Below are 11608 nucleotides of genomic sequence, written 5' to 3'. Positions count from 1 at the left end.
CCACTCCTTGAAAGCGGCAGCTCTTGCCTTTATCTCAGTGCTGACGTTGTCTGTAATCCATGGCTTCTGGTTGGGATATGTATGTACGGTTGCTATGGGGGCAACATCGTTGATGCACTTATTAATTAAGCCGGTGATTGATGTGGTAACTCCTCAATGCCATTGGATGAATCCCATAACATATTCCAGTCTGCACTAGTGAAACAATCCTCTAGCTTAGCATTCGCTTTATCTGACCATTTCCGTATTAAGCGCGTCACTGGTACTTTCTGTTTGAGTTTTTGCTTGTGAGCAGGAATCAGGAGGATAGAGTTATGGTCAGATTTGCCAAATAGAGGGTGAGGGAGCGCTTTGTAGGCGTTTCTGTGTGTGGGGTAAAGGTGATCTAGAGTTTTTTTCGCCTCTAGATGCACACAAAATGATGTGGAAACAACATTGATTCGACCAGTGTGCGCTCAGTGGGTCACAACAAGAGATATTACAATGAATGGAGGACAAACAGACCATGGATAACTGGTTCATACAGTGCTACAATGAATTCCCAAAGCATGTTGTTAAGCCACAATAACATAAACAATGCTTCAATGTCCCTTTTAGTGAGCAAGTACTTTGTCATGTTCCTGAAACGGTTTGACTAAACAAAATAATGATAGAGTGTATCAATCTCTATTTTTGGCCAGGCGAATGACAGGAGATAATGAGGAGAACAGAGGCTGGCCCAAACACAAAGAGAGGAGCTGCCAAGCCAATGCTGTCAAGGTTATCATATATCCTGATGCCTGGTCACGTTACCTCTATACATATCTACCCCTACCACTCCAGTATCCCTGCACATTGTAAACATGGTTTTGGCACTGACCCTGGAACTGACCCTGTAAATGGCATACTTACTTTCTCGTCTTCTTCATATTTCTATTTCTTACATGTTTTTGTTCTACTTTACTTTATTTTAAAGTACTATGAATATTGATTACTGCATTGTTGGGAAAGAATTTGCAAGAAAAAGCACTTCACTGTACTTGTGCACGTGACAACGAAAAGTATCACTGGGACAAAAGCTTTCTTGCACCACTTCAGGATCAGGCAGACGCAGCGAATATCTGCTTTCAAGGCATTGGTTTGATATAAAGGCACCAACGCTGCACTGTCTTCTTGAGGTAGGGTAGTGACGTCTTCATGGAAGTGTACTGTATGCCCCTCTAGCCTCAAAGTAGAAATTACAGTAGATGTAGAAAGTAGCTAGCGGGAGAGAGGGGGAAGTAGGAACATAGGGTGGGAATTATACTTAATAAATAACATTCTCATTGTAGTTAAGACAATAACCAATTAGATAATTCATATGTTTTTGTGTTGTACAAGGAAACATGTAAACACATAAATATGAGCCTAAAACATGTGAGCATTCTTTTGATTATTAAAATATACAAGACTGTCACGTCCTGACCATAGTAAGTTGTTATTTTCTATGGTAGAGTATGTCAGGGGGTGTTGTGTTTTTCTATGTTTTGTATATCTATGTTTAGGTTCTAGTTTTCTATTTCTATGTTGTTGTTTTTTGGGGATGATTTCCAATTAGAGGCAGCTGGTCCTCGTTGTCTCTAATTGGAGATCATACTTAAGTAGGGGTTTATTTTCCACCTGTGTTTGTGGGTAGTTATCTTTTGTTTAGTTTTCTGTACCTGACAGAACTGTGTGCGTTTGTTTTCTCTTTGTTATTTTTTGTTTAGTGTTCTGAGTTAAAATAAATATTCATCATGAGCAATCAACACGCTGCGCTTTGGTCCTCTCTCTACGACAGCCGTTACAGAACTACCCATCACGACTGGATCAAGTAGTGTGCCCGGGAGGAGATGGATTCCTTGTCTCTGGAAGAGTTGCGAGAGAGGCTAGACTGGACTTGGGGGCAAGTATTGGACAGATACAGAAGCCTGCCGGGGAAGCACGAGAGGCAGCCCCCAAAAATGTTTTGGGGGGGCACACTGGTAGATTGGCGGAGTCAGGGTTGAGACCTGAGCCAACTCCCCGTGCTTATCGTGGTGAGCATGTGCCTGCTCCTCGCACACTCCCTCCAGTGCGCCTCCACGGCCCAGTATACCCTGTGCCAGCTCTGCGCACCCGGACTCCAGTGCGTCTCCCCAGTCCGGTGAGACCTGTTCCAGCTCCACGAAAGAAGCCTCCAGTGATGATCCATGGCGCGAAGCCTCCAGTGATGATCCATGGCGCGAAGCCTCCAGTGATGATCCATGGCGCGAAGCCTCCAGTGATGATCCATGGCGCGAAGCCTCCAGTGATGATCCATGGTGCGAAGACTCCAGTGATGATCCATGGCCCGGAGCCTGTAGGGATGATCCATGGCGCAAAGCCTCCAGCGACGCTCCCCAGTCCGGCGCAAAGCCTCCAGCGACGCTCCCCAGTCCGGCGCCTCCAGCGACGCTCCCCAGCCCGGCGCCTCCAGCTGCGGCCTGCAGCCCGGAACCTCCAGCGATGATCCACGGTCCGGTGGTACTAAAGCAGCGGGATCAGCGGGTGGAGCGGGGGTTACGCCCCGAACTGGAGCTGCCTCCTCTGCTGGAGGATAAGGTTATGTGGACTGCACTAGAGCCGCCATAGACAGGAGTTACCCACCCTACCCTCCCTTTTAGTTTTTTAGTGGCACTTTTGGGGGGGTACTGTCATGTCCTGATCATAGTAAGATGTTATTTTCTATGGTAGAGTAGGTCAGGGCGTGACAGGGGGTGTTTTTCTATGTTTTGTATATCTGTTTAGGTTCTAGTTTTCTATTTCTATGTTGGTTTTTTTGGGGATATTTCCAATTAGAGGCAGCTGGTCCTCGTTGTCTCTAATTAGAGATCATACTTAAGTAGGGTTTTTTCCACTGTTTGTGGGTAGTTGTCTTCTGTTTAGTTTTCTGTACCTGACAGAACTGCGCTTTCGTTTTCTCTTATTTTTTCTTTAGTGTTCTGAGTTAAAATAAATATTCATCATGAGCAATCAACACGCTGCGCTTTGGTCCCCTCTCTACGACAGCTGTTACAAAGACAATTTTCAAGAAGAGCAAAACAAACTTATTCTATGGTCCTATTGCCACTGACATTTTTTTGTCACAGGGATATTTTGTAAGTCTATCGACAAAGATCAGATTAAATGAAGTCACCTTGGACCAAAACTAGTCTTTTGGATCCCTCTAGCAGCAGCTACTGTATATGTATTTTCTTCTGTGTCACAATCGAAACTGGACTTGACACGTTATGGCATTTTCATAATATTTAATTCCTGTTTTCATATAGGAGATATGCGTTGGGAGAGTGTGTTTGCATTTCACCAATGGATCTCTGGTCTTGCAGCGACTTCATTTGAAGAGTGCTTGTTGTGTTCCTTCTCTCGGGCAAGGACAGGGAACCATACCGCACTACACAGTAAGACCTCTGTTAAGTATCACCTGTCCTATTAGGGACATAGTCAGTCTACAAGAGAAGTTAAAGCTCCTCAGTTGTAATGCAAAATGTTACCATTCTTGCTATAGGCCACTAAACACTGGAAAGAAATGGCAGCAGAAAGTTGAACTTCAGGTAGTTGACAGTTTATATTTGAAAGTAAGTGGAGTAGCCTAGTAGAGGAACAGGTTAGGACTAATATAGAGGGGAACAGGGAAACACTGTTCAAAAAGCACACATGTTCATGACATTTAATTTACTCTTAATGTTTCATACAGTACCAGTCAAAAGTTTGGACACCTACTCATTCCAGACATCAAAACTATGAAATAAAACATATGGAATCATGGAATCATCATCACTTATTCGTGCATTCGTAACAATCTAACCACGAAACTATATTAGATCAAACAAGTCTCACTTATCAAATTAGCAATTCATTTTTTTGTTGAACAAATTTGACACTCTTCATTGACCTCCATACAAAAATCCTCACTACGTGGGTTTATTTTCGTTTTTCGTGGTCAGATTTTGGGTGGAGTAAAACTTCTCCATTAGTCTCCTCCTCTCTGCTGCAGTACCTTTTTGCGTACTCAAGAACCGTGAACGAGCATTTTCAGGTGAGTGTTGCATTCCTTTTAAGACGTTTTTTAGCTAGTTAGTTCTGATATTAATAACTTTATATTTTGACCCGTTCATGTGGATAATCCTTATTTGTGCCAAGCCTGCTGTCTTTAGGTTGACAATTATTTTGAAAATTAGCAGCATGCCAATGCAAACACCATTTTGTTGTGATTTTGTTATTCATCTATTTGAAATGTTAGAATTTTTCTCTAACAAAAACGAAACGGTTGTACAACTGTCTTTTTTGCGTGTGCCAAATTCAGTTTCGTTTCGTTTCTTTATCCTGGCCACTGAAGGAAAGGGCGTGGTGAAAGTGATAGTTAAACTCTTCACATAGCATCTGATCATGTATCAGTCTATTGCTCTTATCAGACAGTCAGAATGAGCACAGACTGTTTACTTTGGTGAAACAATGTAAAATATAATGAATTCGACATGTGCATGTTTCAACAAACTCAAAATATCAAGTTTACAGAATCCCACAGGTGTTTAGGGTGGCTTGGGGTTAAACACCACCCAGGGTTAAACGCTCCCAGGGTTGCCAGGTCCAGTAAAAATGTCAAATTCAAAAGACCCATCAACCTGCCCAGAAAGTCTGAAAACTAGCAATTTTTTTCGCAGCAACGGAGGAGTTGCCATATTTATCCAATACATCCTTTTCTCACGAAGTTATTGATGTAATTAAGACGGAATAACGACGTAATTTGTAACGACAAGAAGCCAAATTAATGTTTCCCATCAAAATAATAATAATTATTGCGGAGCTAATGTGCTGTAATAGCCTAGTGGTTAGAGCGTTGGACCGGTAGCCGAAAGTTTGCTGGATCGAATCCCCGAGCTGACAAGGTAAAAATCAATCGTTCTAACCCTAACCCACTGTTCCCCGGGCGCCGACGACGTGGATGTCGATTAAGGCAGCCCCCCGCACCTCTGATTCAGAAGGGTTGGGTTAAATGCTGAAGACACATTTCAGTTGAAGCCATTCAATTGTAGAACTGACTTGGTACCCCCTTTCCTAATAAAGAGATTTTAAATATGTTGCAATAAAAAATATTATTAGCTTTTATTAAACTTGCTAGATCTTTTTCCCTCAATGGGTGTTGATTTAACTCGTTTGACTGCTATGATTTTAAATAAATCCCTTCTTGTGCATGTGCATAACTATAGATAAATCCGACAGAGTGTGAGTGATAAAAGTTGGACAGAGGATCTCGAAATCTCTGCAAAGAAACTTTTGAACTTAAAATCACGTTAGGCTATTTTCTGGCAATTGTGCCTTTAGTATGTGCCAGCAAACAGTTATAAATTGTATATTTGCAAGATTTACTTGCCATTTCAATAGGCATATGGCCTATGCTACTGACTACAATCTGGATTTATGATTGTAGGTAGCATATAGCCCCGATAGGCCTATATCTAATTTCAGATAGCCTACAGTAGCCAAGGCAAGATGTTGGCAAGCTGAACGATTTAGCAGCTTACTTAGTTCAAATTGACAGACTAATTTATTCAAAATGAATAGCGATGCGATTGAGTAAGAAGTTCTTGTTCTGAATAGGGTCGTAATTTCAGAATAAGAATAAGGCTGTAATGTAACAATGTGGAAAAAGTCAAGGGGTCTGAATACTTTCCGAATGCACTGTATATCTTTTTTTTTTACGACTCCCTACAGTACCGCTGCGGCCCCCAGTTGTATATCCGTGTTCTAGAACATTGATATCTTATATTCTGAGAACATGGCAACCATGTTCTATGTAAGTTTATGGGACGTTGATGGAATGTTCTACTAAACCTCAGAAAACTGGACACAGAGTTCCCATGAAACATGTCTAGAACATTAATATTGAATATTTTGAGAACATGGTTATGCCGTTCTGGGTTAGTTCTGGTTGACATTAAGGGAATGGTCTCTTGAAAACCGTCCTTGCATGTCACTGGAACATTACTATGAAAATATTAGGCGCATTCTCTAAAGTTGTGGGAACGTTTGTTAGCTGGGTAAATTTGATAAAACTCCAGATGAAGCATTAGGGTGTTATGTCAGAATCTCATTTGTAGGGATGCACGATATCGGTGACCATATCGAGCGATGTCTAGTTTAACACCGATGTGCAAAACCGATGTCAAAGCTGACGTGCATACTTATATAACGTAGGTACATGACGTAATGGCGCCACGTAAAATGTTGCGCTACATGTGCAGCACAGCATTCCTAACCTAGCCCACAATGTCTGCTGGGTAGATCGAGCAGTCAACAGGTGAAGCAGTCATTTGAAAGAGTAAGAACATTTCAGCAAGACAACTCACAAGGCAAAATCCATTAACGCCAAGATAATGGAATTCGTTGCTCTTGACAATCAACCGTTCTCTGTCGTGGGTGATGTTGGCTTTCGCCGACTGGTCGAGCACCGGTACACAGTACCAAGTGCGCTATTTTTCATATGTTGCCCTACCGGAGTTACACAGTAATAGCTTTACGACTGACATTTGGACCAGCATATCAGCTCCATGAGCATGCTGAGTCTGACAGCACAGTGGGTCGTCGAGGACTTTGTACTTAGGAAAGTTGTATTGCATGCTCAAGAATATACTGGTTGTCATACCGCTGCTGCCATTTCAATGGCATTTGAGAACATGTTTGGAACTTGGAAACATGAACACACTAGCTAGCTCCATTCGAACAACTGACTGCGCCTGCAGCAGACATGATACCCTCTGTCATGGCATTGAAACGCCTGCTCAACAAAACTGTCGACACAGGCTGTGAACAAGCGATTCGGTGGCATTCTCTCTTTACTGTGTCGCCACCATGTTCGATGCTATGTACAAGGACCGCTACTTCGATGCAGACAAGACAGGGTTTACGTGAAATATTACATACACAGCTGGACAAGATGGAAATGGACACAGTGACAGTGCGCACAGAGGAAGAGAGGCCACGGACAGACAGACCTGAAACTTCACTGCTTGACATGTATGATGAAATCCTGGTTGAGAATAAAAATGACTGAACGACGAAACAGCACAGCAAGTAAGTGAAAGAAATAGGTTTTGATGAGGTTTTACTGGTAATGGGGACATACGAAAATGCCAACAAAATAACTTTTTGGTGTGTGTGTAACCTTTATTTAACTAGGCAAGTCAGTTAAGAACAAATGTTTATTTACAATGACGGCCTACCCCGGCCAAACCCGGATGATGCTGGGCCATTTGTGCTCCGCCCTATGGGACTCCCAATCACGGCCGGATGTGATACAGCCTGGATTCGAACGAAGGACTGTAGTGACACCTCTTGCACTGAAATGCAGTGCCTTAGACCGCTGTGTCCGTGTGTGTGTGCAACTATTTTACTGTACTAAAATGCTTAAAAGGCCGCAAAAAATTTAAATAATGGTTATAGGTATCAGGTTTTTGACAAGGAAAATATCGGTATCGGCCAGAAATGTCATATCGGTGCATCACTACTCATTTGTGTTTTTCCTCAGACCACCCCTACTGAGACCAACGTGATCCCCACCATGAACCACAAACTGACCCAGGAACAGGAGAAACAGCTGTGTTCCTTACTGGGAAACGTCAAACTCAGCCTGCTGTTCAAGGCCAGTATATATGGCTACACAGGAGCAGCCTTTCACCAGAAATGTGACCACCAAGGTCCCACAGTCTCTGTAGGATATAACTCCACAGGGTTTGTTTTTGGAGGCTACACAAGTAAAGATCATGATGTAGCCAAGCAAGGCCAGTACATACAGGATGACAAAGCCTTTTTGTTCAGTTTAACTGGTAGAAATCCTGTCAGGTATCCTGTCACAAATGCCCAATATGCGGTCAAAATGCATAACACAACTGGCCCTTACTTTGGGGAGGCTTTGTTGTTAATGAACGCTAACACCGCTACAGTGATCAGCATTCCAGGAAACTACTACAACTTCAATGCTGCAGAAATGCATGGCAATAACCTTAACCTAACTGAGTGTGAGGTGTATAAAGTGGAAGGTGAGTGTAGAATCAATTCTCTTCTCTCTTTAATGTGTATTTTTTTATTGTGCATATGATTAAATAAATATATATATTTTTTAACAGAAGGTGGTAACATCATCGAAAAGCCATGGAGGACAATTCTTTGGAAAGCTGAGTAAGCTCCAAACAGAAATGACCATCATTTATTTTTTGTGATGCAGTAATGCCTGTGTTAATGTTTTGACTACAATTGCATCATGTGATTCTCACATGGGCCACATATACTGAATGTTATACGATTGATGAGTACAGTACATTAAAGCATTTGCATATTAAATTGAGGTTCTTGTTTTCCACAGGAGGAGAAAGGAGCTGATGGACTCTGTTAAGCTCTACAGGCCCATGATCAGTTCTGTGGGTCAGGCTAGAGTTCTACTCATCGGCCCAGTCGGCGCTGGAAAGTCCAGCTTTTTCAACTCTGTCAACTCCATCTTCCGAGGCCATGTGACCAGCCAGGCCATATCGGGCAGCTCTGGAACCAGTCTGACCACTCAGGTATGTGGTCTACCATGTTAAACAACTGGTCTTCTTTTTTGTCTCTGCTTCAACAATTTGAATGAATGTCATCATATTTATGTGGACAAAATCAGTGGTGTAGTGGAGGGTAAACACAGTTTACCTACTTTTTTTTTGCTCAACAGTCTACCCACCTTTTGAATGTGTAGGCAGCATTAGTTTTTCCACCGCAACTGGTGATTAGTTTGCCTTCCAAGTTTTTTTTTTTTTTTACCCCTACATCACTGGACAAAATGATGATGCATTATTTATATTTCACAGTTTCGTACCTACTCAGTTAAGGCTGGACGCAATGGCAAACCGCTGGCATTCATTTTGTGTGACACGATGTGAATGGAGGAGGCCACAGGGGCGGGGCTAGATGTGGATGACATCAGCAGCATTCTGAAAGGCCATGTGCCAGACAGATACCAGGTGAGGGGCACCATACATACATACATACCTACGTACATACATACATATATACATACATACATACATACTTTGATTCTCCTCAGTGTGACCCAAACCCCTCGTCTTTCCCTTTCCCAGTTCAACCCCTCAGTCCCTCTGCAAGCAGATGCCCACGGATTCCGGCAGTCAGTGAAACTGCATGAAAGGATCCACTGTGTGGTGTACGTCATGGACACCTGCAAAGTCTCCATTATGTCCACCAAACTGGAGGAGAAACTGGTGGCCATTCGCAGGAGGGTCAACCTGCTAGGTCAGTCAGTCCGAGAGAAACCTGGGTTAAAGATGATGGATTATACAGACTATACTAGCGCAATCCCTGGTTAGTGACACTAATGGAGGGTTGTTGTTCCACAGGCATCCCACAGCTGGTTCTTCTTACCAAGGTGGATGAGGCCTGTCCCTGTGTGGCCAACAACTTGAGGAACGTGTACAACAGCCAGTACATAAAGACCAAGGTGAGCTCTGCACTCCCCCTGCATTAGATGACCATGAACAGTCACATAAATGTTTGGGTAATGTTTGGTAATGCTTGGTGTGTCCGACTCCCATAGGCCCAGGAGGTGAGTGGCCGTCTGGGGCTACCCATGTCCTGCATTGTCCCAGTGAAGAACTACAGTGAAGAGCTGGAGCTGGACATGAGCTGTGACATCCTGCTCCTCAGCGCCCTGATCCAGATGCTCCGCTTCGCAGACAACTACTTTGATGACGTCAACGACCAAGAGTAGCACGACTAGACCAAGTAGAGGAGATCACCCAGCATGGTGGTGGTATTGCCTGTCTATGCCACCTTGTTTAGCCCTCTCTCTGCCTCATTCTGTATATCTTGTTCTATGGTGTTCACGTAATCATAATTATGATGACTAGTTATCCATTACACAAAACTACAGAATGATAAGAATAACATAACATGCCTCATTGAGCCTACATCTTGAATATTTTATTCAATTGCTAGAAATAATCTATATTTAGGCATAAAAAGAAAGTTAGTTCACTAGCATGGCTAATTCTGTTCTTGTTTACATCATTGTGATTGTTTGGATTACATGGGATAGGTGAAAGGCCTGGGTTTTCTTCATATGTTCATTGATTGCTTTGCATACTAGTTGATCCTACATAGTCAGTTCTTGGATAGTCTCATACAGCAATCTGCTCCTCAGAATATACCCCAGCTGAAGAAAAAGTAGAGGTTAAACTTAGTACAAGATCATGTCGTTTTTACATTGGATTCACTTCACATTTGGCTTGCAATTGCTTGTGGTTTAACCACTAGATGGCAGTATATCATGAAACTGAAAATAATTTGCTAATAGTATGTGCTGCTGTTGGAAAAGCTGCCCATTTAAAGTTACCTTTGTTGAATATCATAGTATTGTGTCCTCATGTTTCATTGTGTTAGTTGACACTATGGTACATTACAATCAACATTGAGCACATAAGAAACAGTCAATGGAATGAACATGTCTGAACATGTTTTTTGGAGCACAGTGTTTCCCTGTTCCCCTTTATATTGGTCCTGACCTGTTCCTCGACAACTCTGCTTACTTTCAAATACAAACTGTCAACAACTTTCTGCTGCCACGTCTTTCCAGTGTTTAGTGGCCGATAGCAATAATGGTAACATTTTGCATTACAACTGAGGAGCTTAACTTCATTTAGACACCATGTCCCCTCTGTCACCATGTTCCAGACAGGTGACAGAGGTCTTACTGCGTAATGCAGTGTGATTCACTGTCCTCACCCGAGAGAAGGAACACAACAAGCACTCTGAGTCTCCAAAACAGCCAGAGAATATTTTTATTTTGGGGCCTCACCGCTTCTTTCAAATTACGTTGCTGGAAGACAAGAGCTCCATCGCTGAAATGCAAATAATACCCTCTGCCAATACATAACTTGTATCTCCTATATGAAAACAGGAATTCAATATAATAGTCCAGTTTAGATTGTGACAGAGAGAGGAAAAGAATGTATACAGCTGCTGCTGAAAAAAAGAAACTGGTATTGGTCCTGGGTGACTTCATTTAATTTGATCTTTATCAGTAGACTTGCAAAATGTCACTGACATTAAAACATTTCAAAATGACCAGAGGAAGTTTCTTGAATATTCTTTTGTATATTCTACTAATCAATAGACTGCTCACAGGTTTTGTTACGCTCATATGTCTGTGTTTACATGTTACTAAAACACAAGACAATAACCAATTAGATTACAATGATAATGCAACTGGGGCCACAGTGTGTGCCAGCTTTTGTTCCAGTTTACCTCTAACACACCTGATTCAACTAATCACAGTCTGCAATTTAGACCACTAATATGATTCAGGTGAGATAGTGCTGGGTTGGAACATACTCATGCAGGCAGCCTCACAGGATAAGACAGGAGTTGCTCACCCCTGATATAAATGTCTCTAAGTACAGAATATTCCAACTCTTTCAGCTGGTTGGTTTGAATAATCAAGGTAATGTTCAGTCTTGAACAGCCTGTGGGCTATGTGAAGAAGCCGTCCCTTAAAAGACAAGGTTCAATGTGTCGTCTTTGTGGTGGATGCTTCTAAAGTGTCCAG

The 11608-nt window shown here is 42.4% G+C and overlaps 1 protein-coding gene across 1 annotated transcript; it reads left to right on the top strand.

The window, feature by feature from the left end:
- The first annotated feature begins 3271 nt into the window (after positions 1-3271).
- LOC106573920 (interferon-induced protein 44-like) lies at positions 3272-11089 on the top strand. Its single transcript, XM_014149381.3, is given in 9 exon segments — positions 3272-3416; positions 3963-4054; positions 7544-8054; positions 8142-8193; positions 8378-8573; positions 8856-9008; positions 9126-9297; positions 9402-9502; positions 9599-11089. Coding segments are annotated over 9 exon segments (1575 nt in total). The 5' UTR covers positions 3272-3292; the 3' UTR covers positions 9773-11089.
- Positions 11090-11608: the final 519 nt, after the last annotated feature.

The sequence above is a fragment of the Salmo salar genome, chromosome 16, assembly GCF_965601325.2.
Source record: "Salmo salar chromosome 16, fSalSal1, whole genome shotgun sequence".
NCBI classification, from domain to species: domain Eukaryota; kingdom Metazoa; phylum Chordata; class Actinopteri; order Salmoniformes; family Salmonidae; genus Salmo; species Salmo salar.
The sequence above is the reverse complement of the archived record's forward strand: the minus strand, read 5'-3'. Positions and strand labels throughout refer to the sequence as shown.